General features: G+C 46.3%; 1 protein-coding gene across 1 annotated transcript; it reads right to left on the reverse strand.

Annotated features, from left to right (window-relative positions):
* Positions 1 to 1,883: 1,883 nt before the first annotated feature.
* Positions 1,884 to 15,433, reverse strand: LOC137900373 (actin filament-associated protein 1-like 1). The gene is made up of 20 exons (XM_068744450.1): positions 15,412 to 15,433; positions 9,361 to 9,489; positions 8,586 to 8,660; positions 8,413 to 8,498; positions 8,217 to 8,334; positions 8,027 to 8,116; positions 7,726 to 7,940; positions 7,473 to 7,652; positions 7,293 to 7,385; positions 6,694 to 6,702; positions 6,394 to 6,450; positions 5,002 to 5,173; positions 4,569 to 4,783; positions 4,337 to 4,482; positions 4,149 to 4,230; positions 3,838 to 3,946; positions 3,489 to 3,674; positions 3,245 to 3,411; positions 2,742 to 2,867; positions 1,884 to 2,663 (listed from the first exon to the last, which is right to left on the reverse strand). Exons 1-20 carry the CDS (start codon positions 15,431 to 15,433, stop codon positions 2,637 to 2,639), a joined length of 2,304 nt encoding a protein of 767 aa, XP_068600551.1. The 3' UTR covers positions 1,884 to 2,636.
* Positions 15,434 to 17,275: the final 1,842 nt, after the last annotated feature.

The following is a 17,275-nucleotide window of genomic DNA, read 5'->3' on the forward strand; positions in this document are numbered from 1 at the left end:
GGGTAGGAGGATGCAGAGAAAGCGAAGGACGACGGGAGCCTGCTCTTCCACTAAACGGACCGTACTGTGACTGACTGTGATGTAAATAGTTCAAGGACAATCAATCCACCGGGTTCTGCTGCTGCTGCCGCCGCCGCGCTCTGCAGACGGACGGGACGTGGGACTATCTCCTCTTGACTGCTCTTCTTTCTGTATGATAACCAGACAGGACTCGACCGGCAGGGGAGGGAGAGAGCGGGAGTCGGCCGGTCCCGTAGTCAGGAAAACAGACTGTTACCGAGAACCAAAGAGTCCACGCGAGTGTCAAGAAGGTTTCACAGCGACAGAGGAAAGGGAGGAAGTCCTTATCTATTCTACCGTATGCTATGTTTACACTGAGCTCTTGGGGGGTCAAGTCATATTTTTAACAATTGACGTATTCCTAGTACATTTAAGGAGGACCGATCGTTTGCTTGCATGCAGGCGAGCCTGCGTGTGAGTGTGTGTGTGTGTGTGTGTGTGGAAGCACAAGCTGTGCTGGCAGGAAGACTGTTGCGTGTTTGAATGAGAGTGTGTGTGTTTGAATGAGAGTGTGTGTGTGTGTGTGTGTGTGCACGCATGTGTCGGGGGTGGGGGGGTTACCTTTTTAAGATCTGTTGTATATCAGACAAACCTCCTGAGGGCTTAAGCAGATTAACAAAGGTTTACTGTAAATGCTTCCATGCTTCCTCCTTATGAGCAACGCTGCTGTTTCTCCTTCCGTTTGCAGTCGTCGTCTTGTTTGCTGCTGCTTGTTTGTGTGTTTGTTTGTTTGTTTGTTGTTGCATGGACGCTAGTGGACCTCTGCTCAGTAGCAGCATGCCGAAGGTCCTTTATCTGTTTGGTCTTGCGTGTTCCTGACCGAAAGAGAGCGCTGGTGAGCCAGTAGTATTATACCAGAACACTAGTGAATCAATGAGTGGAAGGTGTCGGAACACTACTGGACCCCCCCCCCCCCCATAGTATTACCACAAAACCACAACGGGAATGGACCAATGCCGTTCAACCAGAGCCCAGTTTACCCAATGGGAGCACAGATTTTTGGTTCCTTCTGTGGACAAACTAGAAATGCACTAAATAAACTCTTTGTAAAGAAGTCTGCTGGCTGTCTTGTTTTGTTGTACCGACACCTAAAGATATACCGTACTTTATTGAATCATCATAATTTATTTTCAAACATTGCATCATCTTTTATTGTCCAAGTTAAACAAAAAACAGCAACATTTAAGCAGAGTTAAACCAACAGTTATGCCTGAGGTCAATGCCAACTAAAGAAAAGCAACCAAAAAGTGTCTATAAGCAAAACACTCATTCTTAATTAGAATTCTTCAGTGTCGGGTAGACTATGCGTTTCTCATGCATAACATTTAAAGTGGCTGTAATTCTGTGTTGCTATGCTGTGTAAGGATATCTGCCCCCGAGATACGCCGCCCGATTACAGTGGAGGAGAATGGAATTTTAATTGTCAGAATAAAGATATCTCTCGGTAATTCTGAGCAACAAGAAAAATGTTTAAGGCAGGTACTGATTTTCTTTATATACTTCTTCTTTATAATGTGTGTGTATTAAAAAAGGGAATTCCTTTTACCTCAGCCGTATGCAGGTAAAACAATAGTTCAATAGTGCCTTTTCATGTGCCATAAAAATTACTTTTTTGGAAATGATTAGTAGTAATTACAATTCAGTTCACGCAACCGACTTGTGTACTCCAAATGGTCAGTATGTTTGATGAAAAACGCATCAAGGTGTTTCATGAGGTAAAAACGTAGACGTCACGAGTTACGATACACCTTCAGAGCACGTCAGTCGGGATCCCAAGTGCAGGCTTATCCCGGGAATAATTATTAGACTCAATCATAACCTGCAGCAGTGAAAGAAGTTCAAGAGGCAATGTAAAATAAACACAGAAATAAAAACAATGGACAGTTCGTCTTTGTAAAAAATCGTTTAGTCCATATGTGTATTTGTTCAGGGAAAGCACACATTCATCCTTGAATGATTCTGAGAGGGATGCTAAAGCTAATTGCTAAGACGCATAATCACAGAATACAACAAGATAAAGTGCAAAAGGCAATCATGGAAAAACGTCACATTGCCATAATAAACATTTTACTCATTTGTTCAGGAACAGTGTCATACTCAATATACTTTCCAAATGGTTTAAATACATACAAGGTGTCACTAATAAAGATAACTTAACGTAATAATAAGAATCATTTCTTTTATTTAATCTAGTTTTACATCATGATCCAGTAAAAACCCAATGACATCAGCCGGTGCAGGTAGACCGTCTCACCTGAGCTCACAGTGTTGATGAGGCACACTGTCCCTTTAATATGCATCTCTATGAAATAATACAATAATACATACATGCAAATTTACACAAACGTATACATTTCACTTTGAGATAATCCACGTCTACACTTTACTGGTATGTTTGCCGTATTTACAGGGGCTGAGAGCGCGACGCCGACTGTAGTTGCAAAAATTCCTCTTTCATGTAAGAGGAGTTAGTTTATCTTTTAATCCTTCTTCTTCTTCTTCTCCTCAGTTCCAGTTATAGCACTCTTCACGTTTTTCTCTTCACACATCCTGGAGTTGTTCCTTCCCCGCTTCACCTAGGTCTCCTTCTTTGACTCCCATGCCTGAAACCCATCAAGCAGCACAAAGTGAGCAGGGAAACATTTCTGTCAGTTCTCATTTCTCCCACGCAGAGACGCTACCTTCGCCTTCTGCATGACGTTCCCCTTGGAGGAGGCGTAAAGAGACGGGGGGCGCTTCCGATGCTCGGACGCTGAATTCACAGGCACGGTCTCGTTGTAGACTTTCTCAACCTTGCTGCCCTTTGCCTGAACACACAAACGCAGACACAGACCAGAAGGTCAAACGCGAAGGTTATCTAAAAGAATACTTTTGGGGATTTTGGGAGGTCAACTTTCTAGGACTGTTTCTTGTCAAAAAAGATTGCATGAAATTGCCAGGCAACCAGATGGGAGTTCTTAAAGGTCGTACTGAGCATACAGACGTGAGATTGGTATGAAACTTTCCTCAAAGTCTGTGAAACAGTGCAAATAAGCTTCCATCCAAAATGTCTACCCAGTTCACCTGATGATAAAATCCAGGGACAGGCCACAGACACGTGTTATAAACAAACAAGCAACATTCATAAACAGTATCTTTTAGTACTAGATTTAACCTGGACCCTGTCTCTGCTGCCGCAGCCTACCTTGACACTGATCTTGGTGTCAGTGGGCGGACCTAGCGCTCCTCTAGCCAATGACTTCTTCAGGTTTTCTTTGACATCGGTCAGTCTGAGCTCCAACTCCACCCTCTCGTCCTCTTTCCGTTTACACGTCGTCTCCAGTTTGGCTAGCCGCTGCTCCACAGCATGACCTACACACACACACACACACGCACACACACGCACACACAGAGTTAGTGCTGCTATGACACTTTATTCTAAACAATGCGCCTGATTTGTCTCTGACCTGTGTCGCTCTTCATCTTCTCCTTCACCTCCCTCTTCTCCCCGCGGAGGGATATCAGTGCGTTTCTGATTTCTTCCTTTTGCCTTTCGAGCTCCTCTTTCTGTTTCAGGTACCTCTTTGCGTCCTCCTCTGCACGCGTCTTCCCATAGCGTGCATACTGGTTTACATCTAACAGAATGCATGATGGGATAACAGTGGACAGAAGGATGGTGGGTGTAGATTTGACTTCACGCAAGACCATCCACACAGAATTCTTTTTACTTTTCACCACATACCGGATCACTTTTTCCATCGTACGTTTTTTTTTTTTTAAGTACAAAAGGAGACTCACTGGAGGCGTGTCTCTTAACGGCGGCCTGTTGCTCAGTCTTTTCAGAGTCCCTGCTGGAGAAGGAGGCGTGACGTCTGACATTTCCAGCTCTTCTCGCCACATCAATGTCCTATTGAATAAAAAAAAACATTTTAAAAAAGCATTCCAATGTGAAATTCCATAATTTAGAAGCTGTTTAATTCCTAGGAGCCACCCGCAAAATTCAAGCATATGCTAAAGCAAAAAATAATAGAGGCAGCAAACAAAGCTGCTACTGAGCATGATAGGAAGAGAGGATCCGTATTGAGATTAGAGAAGCGGCGTTCCCTCACCTCGACACTCTCATACACCTCGTCGTACGTTCTGGAGTCTGTGGAGGTGCTGCTGGAGGAAGTGGCAGTGGTGGTGGCCCATCTGAAAAGGAAAACGCAGACAGGCAGGGATCATTCCAGGAACTAAAAACATACGAAGAAGCAGAAACTCCAGATGAATAACGTGTGGAAAGCAGGAAGTGACTCACAGGAAGGAGTGTCTGGCGGCGTGCCGTATGTCACCGAGCGTGTCCACATCGATGTAGTCGTAGTGCAGCTCTTCGGGGAGAGTGGCGCTGCCGCTCTCTGCAAACAGAACGCCCAGCCATCGCCCCAGATCCTCAGAGCAGCTGGCCTGATGGACACACACACACACACACACAGTAGTCAGGCGACGCAAACCCAACGCGTCCTCGATCTTTACACGCCACAACGAATCACCTCTAAGGACGCCAGTTCGCTGCCTGCCTGACAGATCAGGAAGGAGAAGGGGTGTTTGGGGCCGAGGCCCCCGGGCACCACCTCTGCACCTTTGAGCGGCACCACAGCGACCGGCGGCTGCTGGTCGCCGGGGTCCCTCTGCAGGTACAAGCTCCCGTCTCGGACGACACACCAACGCTCCTTCCAGGAGCCGCTCAGCAACACGCCGAGGTAACCTTTGACGAGAAAGAAGGCGAATGCGAAAGTGATAAAAAAGCATTTGTTTTGTCGGCTTGTTACTTCTTTCAATGCATTCATTTCAGAGTGCGATTAAAAGTGATATCATATATACAGAACAAGAACTTCTCTGAGTTCAGAAACACGGAGGATGATTTCACCAAGCAGGGCACAAACCGACCAAGCGGCCCGTCAACCAGTCAGCTTGCGTCCTCACCGCAGCGTGGATTGTCCTGCTGGCCAGAAGGTGAGGAATGCTCTCCAGGTAAAGGAGGTTTCCGTTTGGAGAAAGTGATGATCCGATTGATCTTCTTCCCTGCTGCTCGGCTCATCGACCCTGTTAACTCCGAGAACGCTCCACGCTTCCCTCTGCCTGAAATCAAGCGCACCTTGGTCAGCTGACAGTGAAAAGCCTCGACAAACATCAGCGTGGTCATTTAATCAGCGATGTGAGAATATGTAAATCAAGTGGGTCCATCGGGGTCAGGTCTCACTGCGCTTGGAGAATTCAGCGACAGCATAATGTTGTATGTTTTCAGCCTGTTTGTGTCTTTATGCTGCCTAGACCAGGTGCAGCAGCACGCTGTCCACTTCCTGTGATGTCATTGGGAGACAATCACAGGAAGAGCGCAGGAAGGATGCCGTATCTGTTCTCGCCTCACTTCCTGTCTCTTAATGTTCAGAGTTGTTTGGGCAGTAAATAGATTCCAGCGACACTGAAACACGAGTGTTTGACCTATATTCTGACCCGACATCAGGGATTCCCACGCTTGTTCTTCCCGACGTTGAGGATGTAAAAACTAACACAACACACACGCTTTTGATCGGACTTTACAGGGTGCATATGTGTGTGTGTGTGTTGTGTGTGTGTCTTTTAATTACATTTTTATGAAGGTAAATATACATTTTTTAGTTTCTCAGTATGCCGAAGATAACATTCAGCAGCACCAGAACCTAGAACTTGAAAGCTGATGATAAAGTTCAGTCAACTTTTCTGAGGAAAAGACAGGAGGCGGAGCTAGAAGTGGCAGAGATGAAGATGCTGAGGTTCTCCTTGGGAGTGACCAGGTTGGACAGGATTATAAATGAGACAATAAGAGGGACAGTGCCTTCACTGTCCCTCTTATTGTCTCATTTCAGTAGTAGTACAGTAGTAGTAGTAGTACAGTAGTATACAGTTCAGTCAGCACTTTGTGTTGCAACAAAAATATTATAATCTGCTTCTTTATGTGGCTGCTTCTCTTTTATTCAAAAACAGAAAAATGTAGTAATGTTCTGATTAATTTTGACCTCAGCAAGATTTTAATCAGCCCGCCCACCCACCCTCTATAACTGCTCTCCTTGTAGGGTCACAGATGACTAACGCCTATCCCAGCTGACATTGGGTGAGGGACCAGGTTACAGCTCATCAGAACCAACAACCATTTACACTCACACATTCATTTAGAGTCACCAGTGCTAAACATCACCACAAACCTCACATTTTATAGTTACTGGTGGTCAACACCAATGTAAAAATAATCAATAAATACCACCAGATGAATAATTGTTAACTTTGGAACGTAAATGTACTCAGTGAGTCAACGGTGTCCCGCCCCGGCCCCTGAACGCCGGGCTGGCTCTCTGCTGTCGGCCCGCTGTCGGAGTCTGAAGCCTGCCGCTCACACTGCAGCACCTGTTGAAGGGGATGAGAGAATCGTTTTAGTTCAACGCCTCAATACTTCAGCCCTGAAACGCGGGCTGGTTGAATTCTCGTCACAACTATTGTGCCAACGTGAGCTGAACTCGGCTTGTTCAACCGTCTCTTGGGCTATTTAAAAACTATTCAGCTCCCCAACCTCAATGTCACTTCACCCTGTTTTTTATTAGAAGCCACGTGCAGAGCGTGGACCGAAAGAGGAGATTTCACCGACACCCACTGAAATGTAAGAGCCAGGGTGCGGATTACAAATGAAACGCACCTCGCTGAATCATTAAATAATACCGTAACACTCAAATATAGTGAGAGAGAACTAGGAACTCTTCTGTGGACAGATTTAGACACACGAGGAAACAAAAAGAAAGTACATTTGATAAACTAGAAAGAGCGCAGACCTCCGCCAAGCAGCTCATTCCCCTCATTATTAGATTTATTTATTCTTTATAGACCAACCATGAAAAGTAAAACTGAATCTGAGTTGATTTCTGAATCCGTAAATGGAGTTTTCAATGTTAAAATGTATTTTTTTTTTTACTGACTCCATTCTGGATCCAATCCAAATGAACTTCGTTGGTGAGATAAGAGTTAACAAAAATTCTCAAACATTTTCAAACTGATCCAGAATCCAGAATCTCTTCTGGATCATCAACAAAGTTTCATCAAAAACCATCTGATCCTGGAAACATTCCCAACATTTTACTGAAAATGTCCTCCAGATCTGTCTGTATCTTTTGGAGTTATCTTGCCGGTGATTAGACAGCCCCCCCCCCCCTGCCTCGGCGGAGGTGAAAAGGGTGACGCCTCCACACCTTGTCGAGTTCCAGCTTCCTCTTTATTATGGGAGACGTGGACTCATCCAGCCCTTCAGCGTTGCTGCACTGACTGCCGACATCTTGAACCACCTGGTTAGAAACAACAACGCCTTGGTTTTTAATCCCCCTGCGGCCTCTGCCCTCGGCGACAAGCTCTGACGCAGCGACTGAAGGTACCTTCAGCCACCGCTGGGCCTGCTCTTTACTCTGAACAGCCAAGACGAGAGCTTCGCCTCCAGGCAACGCGAAACGCAGCTCATGCCTCTTTTTGCGGCCTTCCTTTGGGACATAGATCACGTTGCACAGGTTCAGCGGGAGCTCCGTGTGGGGGGTGCTCTCTTTGATGCTCTTAAAACACTGCAGAAGAGAAATAGAGACGGGATTCATGTCTATAAATAAACCCCAGATAGGATTAGCCGGGTCTGTTCACCTGAAGTTTATTGTCTCGGACAACGACGAGCTGTTTAGCCCACTGGCCGAAGCGCTTCTTCCTCAGCAGGAAGGCACAGATCCGACAGTTTCTGGCTGGTCCGTCTGGGTTCTCCTCAGCCGTCCACCTCTGAGGTTGGTCCCGCCCCTTCCCCTCTTCCTCTTCCTCCTCTTCGTAAGACTCGTACGAACTGCTTAAAGCATCCGAGTCATTGTCTGATCATCAGGAATAACAAAAACGATTGATTTTCACAGCAACAACGTCCGGTTCTGTTCATTCGCACGTCGTAAATCGGACTCACAAGAGTTCTTGGGGGGCCCATTGATCCTGGTGGTGGGGTAGTTGTTCTCTGCATCTTCATAGTAGGCATCCTCCAAGGCGTTCCCGGAAGCTGCAGAACAGCAGACACGGGAGAAACCTTTAATAATTCATCCTTTTGTAATTCTTCATGAACGTGGAACTCTGTATTTGTGTGTGTGTGTGTACAGAACTGTTTATATTAGTGGCAAAGTACTGAGGGGACGATCCGGGATCGAGAGGAACGGCCTCTTCGTAGTAGTCATCGGGATGTGGGGTGGCTGGCAGGGGAGGGGGGGTGTCTGTCGGCGTCTGGGGGGAAAGTCGAGCCACAGTTCAAGCACAGAGAAAAGCCACCGGCCCGAGCGGCGCGCACCGCCGGCCACTCACCGATTCATCAGGATGAGTCTTCTCCTCTTCCTCTTTGGGCTCTTTCTGCTCCACCGGAGACGCACTGAGCATGTGCAAATCGCAGTCTGGTGGGGGCAACAGGGCATTAATGTTACATGCCGCCTCGTTTTGTCTATTCAACAGATGCTGTGGGTGTCGACGGTGCTCCTCACCAAAATCGTCAAAGAGAGACTCGACGAAACTGGTGCCGTTGCCGTAGAGACAGCTGTTCACGTAGACGTCAGACCCTGTAGAAAGAGATAGGTTTGGGGTCGGGGATAGAAAATGTGAGACGTTTTACCAAACCTCCCGAAGAATCCTTCAACTCTCCGAATATTCTGGTGTCAAAAGCAGAATTGATGTGGAGGAAGATAATGTCTCAGATAATGTTCTCTCCTTTCTACGACCTCCTCTCGTCATCCTCTTAAACTGAACATTTCATCATCCTCTTACCTTAATCCTTTCATCCTCTCCGACGTCCTGTTATTCTCACTGACCAACAACCCTCTACTGTAAACGACTTGGTGTCTGTGGCCGTTTGAACTTTCCTGCTCGCTGGTATTGAGCTGCTCTTGGATTGGGAAGTCAAATGTAAAAAAAAAAAAAAAAATGACTGCATTTGTTGGTAAACGTGTGCAGCTATAATTACTGTGCGGCTGTCTCACGACTGGAAGATGGAGAAAGAAATGTCCCGTCTTTTAATTAATTAAGTGTTTCAGTCAGAAATGCAAGACTGAAACATGCGTGAGATAAAATCCAGCTCTAAAATAACTCATTTCCATTTTCCAAAGTAGTTTTCACTCTTTCCACAAGCTGAAACTTTGCTGCGCTGCACAAGCAGAAAAGGTTACGCCGATTATAAAATGCAGTCTTTGCATCCCTGCGTCCAACGATACTAACAAGATGTAAAATGGAGACGATGCGTCCATGCGAGGGTTAATCCGGTACCTGACAGCTGCAGCGTGTCCAGGAGGTTCCGTATGGAGGCCACCTTGTCCGCCGTGGCGGGACTGACCATCTCGTGGTCCAGCATCTTCAGCAGGGCGCCGAGCTCGTTCACAAGTCGCTCCATCGCCCCTGAAAATAGCACGAAGGAAAATAACCGGGGGGGCTGTGGGGTGACAGCGTCATCGCGTCACAATGGAAACGTGCACGCTTGCAGAATAACAGGGTTTAAATTCTTGTGCATCAAGTGTCAATTTAACACGTGCATGTAAGACCAGACGTGCACGTGTGGGCTAAGATGGCGGTTCACGAGGAGCACGGAGTCATTTCGCCTTCTGTTGTAACAGCTGACGGGGTGGAGGAAGTGTACATTCATCCACCGTGTGTGTGTGTGTGCGTGTGCGTGTGCATGCGTGCACGCTTTATTGACCTTGGCATTGTCTGAAAAGTTCTGCCACACTCTCATACATCCTGCTGACAGCCGAGTGGAGGAGGAGAAGGGGGGGGAAGACAGTGGAAAGGAAGTGAGGAGGAGGGGACAGGAAGCTTCCTTCCATCGAGGAAATGGAGCCCAAGTAAAGAAGAAATTCTGTCGTTCCCTTGGCGATCGAACGGAGTGCAAAAGCCAAAACTGCCCATCGTACTGTTAACTCATCCGTAGGTCTGAGAGACGCACGGCTGATATGAAAGATGCCGGATCTCCAGGATCATCAGATGTCCCTGAATTAAATAACGACGCATCCCGTCACCAAGCACAAGCGGAGCGGATCATTCTGCGTTGGAACCGCCAAGCCTGGAAGAGCGGGAGGTTTAATGACCAACATGACCTTTAGGAAACACTCACACGGTCCCGGGCATTAGAACTGTGTAAACGTTTCATTTCATTACCGCCGCCAAGGAGGTTGTGTTTGTGTGGAAAAACTGCCGGATGGAAATTGATGTAAAAAAAAATCTGAAAATGGGTCTGAGTCGGATCCCATTACATTTTGAGAGCGATCCGGATCCCTGTCTGGATTTAAAAAAAAAAAGTTTTTCTAATTTATTTATAATGGAAACAAACAAACAAACACAGTCATAAAGGGGTCCGATATGAACCATCATGGAAAATGTCTTCTGGATCTGATCCAGAATGAGGTCAGGAAGAAATATTTAATGTTAGCATTTAAAACTCCATTTATGGATTCAAAAATCAGTTAAAAAAATACACAACTCCGATTCACTTTTACTTTTCATGGTTGGTGTATAAAGATACCGAGAACAATCTAGAACCATTTTGGTGACGATCCAGATCACCGTGTGGACGGTGTAAATCCAACCAGGAGCCGAATGAGCTGCTTGGCGGAGGTCTGCGCTCTGAGTGCTTTTCTAGTTTCATCATATATCACTCTTAAATTAATATAAAGCATGGCATTTACAGCAGCAGATAAATACGCTCATTGTTTCATGAAACAAATGCAGAAGAACAGACACACGGGTCAGATGAAAAGGTTCTCTCAGAGGGGGGAGGAAAGCCCTCGCTCTCCCACAGACTCTTGCGCCACCCCCCCCCTTTTTCTGACAATACGCCATTGTCTCCGCCAGGTCCAAAATTAGATGACCACAATGCCGCACGAAAGAGCGGAGCAAAAAAAAAAACACGATGTCTGAAACTCCAGCAAAAAGCAAAACAGGAACAAACGCACACAGTGGAAGAGGGGCGTGGCACGGTGCAGCTGCGTCGTCGCCATCCGTGGTCATTCTGGGTTAATAGACATATCTGCAGCGGCTGTGTGCGTGTGTGCGTGTGTGTGTGTGTGTGTGTGCGTGTGTGTGAGCAGCTGTGGTTTCCTGTCTTAGCTGTCGACAGAAGCTTCTCTCTGCTCCTTCCTGATCTGGACTCTCTCCTCCATCCTACTGAGTTTAAGAAGAAGAAGAAGAAGAAGACCTTGGTGGTGCTCTGGAGGTAGACTGGCCCCTCCCCAGCCAGCAGCACACGCCCCACATTTGGTCTGAGCTGGGGCTCGAACCCACGAACAGGTGGACGTCTCTGCTTCCCAGCCCACCTTTCGCCGCTCCTCGCTCTTCCTCCAAACGTCTCTGATTCTCTCCATCCTGCCGATGGAGGTTGCCTCCAGGTTGCATTTAAAGAACTGCTGGTTCGATTCCGCCTCGGTGAGAAGCAACAAGGCTGTTTTCTGTTTCCTGAAGCCTAACTTTAGAATCATGTGCTGCATCTCTATTACTCGCCGTCTGAACGCGAGGGATCAGCTGTTCTGGAGGCTTGTGGTCGGTCCCACCCACAGAAGGATCTTTGTACCCCGCCATTCCACACATACACATATTTTCCCTTTGACTGTTTTCGCCGATGCTCGGCCGGACACACACACAGAGACAGAAGAAGAAGCTGTTTTTGTGTGTCTGTGCGGACGGGCCGGCTGGACGAGGTCGGTCATGAGACCCGAGCCACGCGACTCTCATCTGAAGCGAAGCGGGATGTTTGGTCGCTGCTCGGCACGAAACAAGCCGACAGATGCTGCCGCCCTCACCGGGAAAGGCTGCGTCCTGAGGCTGTCAGTTCCCTCAGTCGCCACGATCCTCCCTTCATTAATAACTTCAATGATCGATCCAATCACGCCATTACGTGACGCAGAAAGATCAAAGGACACAAAGGCACTCTTTTCATTCGAGCACATTTCAAGCACTCAAGCGTTTGAGGCCGTTTGTCCGCTCTGCAGCCTCTTCCTGCCTCCCCCACGTTTCCAGAGGCTGAGGTCCCTCTAGATCCCACATTCTCCCTTCCACTCCTTTTTTGTCTCCTCCTCCCTCTCCGATCTGCTCCTTTGGACTTTTCTCCCTCCACTTCTCCTCCAGACCCCCATCCTCTTCAGACTGAGGTCAGAGTTCAACGCTTGGAGACAAAAGTCTACTTCAGAGACGCAGCGTCCATTAATTCATATTTCCGTGACAACAACATGGCGTCGCTGCTCGCCTGAGGTTAGCCTGCAGTCAGGCCCTCGACAACAAAGCTGGCAGCAGCTTTAAAAAGAACCGGCTGGTTGTGTCTTTCGAGGCTCTTCTCAGTCTTTCAGGATCTAATCACTCTCCTCACATGGTAAACTAGAAAAGCAGACCTCCGCCAAGCATCTCAGTCTCCCTGTACTGTGATTTACACCAGGAATAACGGCCCTACATTTGTTTTAACTCTATTTTTAGATTCATTAACCATGAAAACAAACCTGTAGCGATTCACTTGGATTCACTTTGATATCATTATTAGTTTAGAAGTTATTCACAAAAAGCACATTTTTCAGTCATGGTGGATTCTTCTGGATCTCGATTCAGAGCTTCTGAAGATACAACAAATCCGTTTGTCCACTACTGATTCCACAGTGTCTTGGAAAAGCAGCAGAAACAGAACCTCCTTTAATAATAAGAGAGCTATTATTGAAAGGGTCCAAAAACAAAATTGTGAAAATGTACCCCAATCTCAACTGGATCCATTTCCTCAGGTATTAAAGACAGAACAAATCCGTTGACCTGCTCCGATGTGGAATCGACTCAGCTATAAGACGACGCTCGTTAGAAATATCTGTCTCTCATATTAAATGCACGGTAGGTCTAAAGCCAAAGTGTACCCCCCATTTTATTTTAGAAAAATGTCAATAATATCCGCAATCTGGATCCAATGTGGATCCGATTTGCGGTGAGATAAAGGCCCCAGCCCTACACGTCTGTGTCAAATCCCATAAACAGCGGTTAATAATCAACCGAGATATTGAGGAACACATTTTGAAGCTCCATTGACTGAAATGTGAAAGCAAATTTCCGTTATCTGGAATCCAGGATCTCTTCTGGATAATCATTCAATTCATTCAATCAACTGTTCCTGGAAACATTCCCAATATTTCCTGTAAATGTCATCAATATCCGTCCACCAGTAACTTAGGTTGCTAATGGTCAGACAGACGGATGACCTCCCTCCTTGGGGGGGGGGGGGGGGTCATGATGAGCGGGCGCAGAGAACGGCGGGGCGTGACCTCGGTGCAGCTACAGCAGTGCCTTAATTTAAATGTCTTAAGTGGAGGGCGAGTCATTTAACATCCTTAAGTAGATTTCTAAGTAGGTAACTGCACTCAAGTGCAACTTTGTGGTGCTATGTAAGAGCATGACCTTTCTCACATCCTGGGGCAGCTATCGTAGCTTTGGCGCTAATCATTTTTATTTGACAACTTAACTTGCCATCACTTCAGCAGATTTCATGCAGGATCAGAAACCAGAGTACAGTAATGCGTTTCTAAATCGAGCCACAGTCAGACAAAAGTGACGCAAATGTGGGATTGGCTTCCTCCAAACGTTAGCGGAGTCTGAAAATCAGTCCAAGTTTGGAAACTAGTATTTTGTTGACTTAATCTGTGGTTTAAAAAAAAAAAAAAAGACAAGCTGCTGGTCTCTACAGATTTATACTGATATTAGTCTTCTTAAGAAAATTAACACATTCCCATAATTCTTCTTCTTTGAAGCTGCATTAGGTAATATTTTGACATTATGATGTATAATCAAAGGGCTCTATTTCAGGTGAAAGTGATGGAATATATCAAAACCACTAAGGAGAAACTCCGATGTCTGAAACCTTTTGAGGGGGAAAAAACTTGTTTGATTTCTTTCCGAGAGTCAAAGAAATAAAAGTTATTGCCTGAAGGCAGCTGTAAAGTTGGAGCTTCCAGCTTGTTGCAGCAGTTGTGCTCCTGGAACAGAGCGCCGTTATCAATAACTCCCGTTCCGTCCCCCTGGGAGAGCGTTTGCTTCCTCTCGGGAGGCACAGCTGCAACGCAAACGACGACTGATGACGCCCGTTCAACAGGGCCTCCGAGCACGACAACCGACACGACGGCTGACGAGCGACAGATCCGTTCTGAGAGTCATGAGGCGAGAAGCGGCGACACAAAACTGAGGCAGCAGCAGCAGCAAGCAGGATGCGCTCCAGACGATAAGAGGAGACTTTGAACCAGACAAAGAAACGACACAACGCTGGTAGAAGCATCACGCTGGCGACGCATCCGGGGTGTAGCCCGCCTCTCGCCCATAGCAAGCTGGGGATAGGCTCCAGCGGAAACGCGGCCGTTCGACGAGACAAGAACATGGATGGATGGAGTCGGTGTTTGAAAACATGAATACTGTACATATTTTATGGAAATATGTACAGTATTAAATGATAATTATGAGTTCTGACTCATTGCTGCTGATTAAAAGAAGCCCCCAGGCAATAGTTCTTCTCTGTAGTTTGTCTCTCTGCAGGAATACATGAAAAGAACTTGACTTTTGGGGGAGGTGGGGGAATAACCCATTACATTTTCTTAAACATCAAGAACTCGGGCTATTTTCACCATTTCCTGCGACTGTGTATAAACTTCCGGACGGATTTTGATCAAAGGAATGAGGAAGTGATGGATTTCTTGATTTCACGAAGAGGAAATGTTGGGCTTCGGCAGAAGCATCTCGCACTTTTCCATCCTAACTTGAACTGAAATGTGTTTCTACATTTAGAAACTTTTTTTTTTCCTATCTCAAATTCTATTTCTTTTCATGGGAAGTAATTTTCTAATTAAATACTATCCTCCCTATAAATAAAAGTCCGGACCAACTACCTCCAGGTGGCAGAAAGCCTCTGACTTTGCTTTTCCCTGGACCCCGCCCCCTTGCGGTTCTGGAGCTTTGCCTCGAAGGCAGCGCAGACAGAGCGGCTGCGCCTGCGGCTGCGGCTGCGTCACCTCCAGCGGGGGGAACTTCTCTGTCGGCATCAGATTACGTCACTCCACCTGAGCGAGGATTCCTCCTCCATCAGGCGCGCGCGTCTAGGTGAGTGACGTCACCACAGACGCAGGAAACAATGACTGATGGCTTTATGAATTAAAGCGGCTGGTGTGAAACTGCGGCGCGGATTATGTCAAAGCTCTTTTCCTGTGAGTTTAATTTGAGGCTCCCTGTTTGCAACATTTTTTATTTTTATTTTTATCTCCATTGAAGTTCTTCTCAAAGCCAGCTGACTTCTGAGCGGAGGAATAAGGACAGACTCACCACTTTGGCGTTTGGACTCCATGTCTGCGGAGGCGACTCGTCCGGGTGAATTACCCAGAAACGACGGATCACGCGTGGAAACGTTTTTTCACCGCGACCGGCGGAGCTCCGCTAACCTCCGGTGCGGGGAACGGACTCAGAGAGGCGGCTTCGGTTTCTCGTTTGAGCCCCTCAGCCGCTGGTTCATCACACTGGGGGCTCCCCTGGGTCCTAAAGCCAGTCGAGTTAACAGACGAGTCTTGAAACGATTCCTGAATCCCACAAGCAAACAAGGGACTCTGGGAAAACTTGAATATTACTCTTCTAATGACATTCAATGAATTCCTGATAAGCCCTGAAGCAACATCCTTTGATTGGGAATCTCTCCTCTGACTCCCACATAAAGCCTCGCTCAGGACCAGCCTCTTTCATTTATAATACTGCATAAAAAAAAAGAAGGGGGGCTTGATTATTGTACTTGAAACATCTATTCTAGAGCGAGGGATCCCTCATCTGTGGTTCCTCCTTTGTTCCCCTATTAGGGTCTTTATTATGGCGTTTTTCTTCACCTGGTTTAAGGGTCGGAGGGTAGAGGGTTGTACTCTGTACAGATTATAGAGCCCTCAGAGGGTCGGAGGGTAGAGGGTTGTACTCTGTACAGATTATAGAGCCCTCAGAGGGTCGGAGGGTAGAGGGTTGTACTCTGTACAGATTATAGAGCCCTCAGAGGGTCGGAGGGTAGAGGGTTGTACTCTGTACAGATTATAGAGGGTAGAGGGTTGTACTCTGTACAGATTATAGAGGGTAGAGGGTTGTATTCTGTACAGATTATAGAGCCCTCAGAGGGTAGAGGGTTGTACTCTGTACAGATTGGAGCCCTCAGAGGCAAATTGTCATTTGTGAATTTTATACAAATAACATGTAGTTGATTAATTGAAAGGTTCACCCTATCAACCAGCACCATGAGCATTTAGGATTCAAAATAATAATAAAAAGGAGAATAAATAAGACTCTTAAAGTATTTATTAATTGCTGTGAGAGACATGGTTTAGCAAATAGTAAATTATAAAAATCCAAACCAATGAGCATATTTCGTGGTTTCAGTTCTTGCAATGGTATTTTTTTTTTAAATTCAGTTAAAACTCTCTGAACTCTCTTAAAGCTTCCGAGTACGGTCATTTCATGACTCTGCATTTTTTGTCCACACTTGTCATTTCAAGATTTCTTTCTTTATTCCTCCTCCACACGCTGCTCACTTCAGAAATACTTGTTCTCTATAGGACTTCTAGATAATCAGCAGTGGAAAGTCTCTATTCGCTGTAAAAAAACACACAAACTCACGACCATGATCTCGTCTAGATTGACTGTAATCTAAAACTAAAAGTCCAAGATTTCTTGAATTTGGCCAAACATCGATTGGATTTATTTGAAATAACAGAGTGAAACACAACAGTCCTAAAACCAGACGTCTCTGAGCTCATTCACATTAGACCTCACAACCAGATCTTGTTTCACAAGGCGTGTCAGTGAACTGGGGGGGGGGGGGGGGGCAGTCGATATGGCTTCAGAAAAACAAACATCCAAATCAAACACATGCCAGCTTTAAAAAAGAGAGAACATGAGACTTGTAAGTTGACTGAGTTTGACTCTCAGCAAGGTACCAAGTCCCTCATCTTCCAGCCCCCCCCCCAGGTGCTGTATCAGCCCACACCTCCAGTAGCACACTGCCACCTTCTGGTAGGAGAGAGAAAAGCAGCTGTTCTTCCAAGCCTTCATGGTACATTCCAGGATACCCCCCTGTTCTTCCGGCTTTGATATTCCAGGATACCCCCTTGTTCTTCCAGCTTTGATATTCCAGTATTCCCCTTGTTCTTCCGGCTTTGAT

This window comes from Brachionichthys hirsutus, chromosome 10 (genome assembly GCF_040956055.1).
Source record: "Brachionichthys hirsutus isolate HB-005 chromosome 10, CSIRO-AGI_Bhir_v1, whole genome shotgun sequence".
Taxonomy (NCBI): domain Eukaryota; kingdom Metazoa; phylum Chordata; class Actinopteri; order Lophiiformes; family Brachionichthyidae; genus Brachionichthys; species Brachionichthys hirsutus.

Bases quoted from the DNA above. Each gene is read 5' to 3' on its own strand.
- LOC137900373 (XM_068744450.1), bottom strand. From the start codon at position 15,433: ATGGAGTCCAAACGCCAAAGTG. The intron at 8,499-8,585 runs GTGAGGAGCACC...TGCCCCCACCAG, and splicing joins GTCTCTCTTTGACGATTTTG to ACTGCGATTTGCACATGCTC. The intron at 4,483-4,568 runs GTGATTCGTTGT...TGTGTCCATCAG, and splicing joins GCGAACTGGCGTCCTTAGAG to GCCAGCTGCTCTGAGGATCT.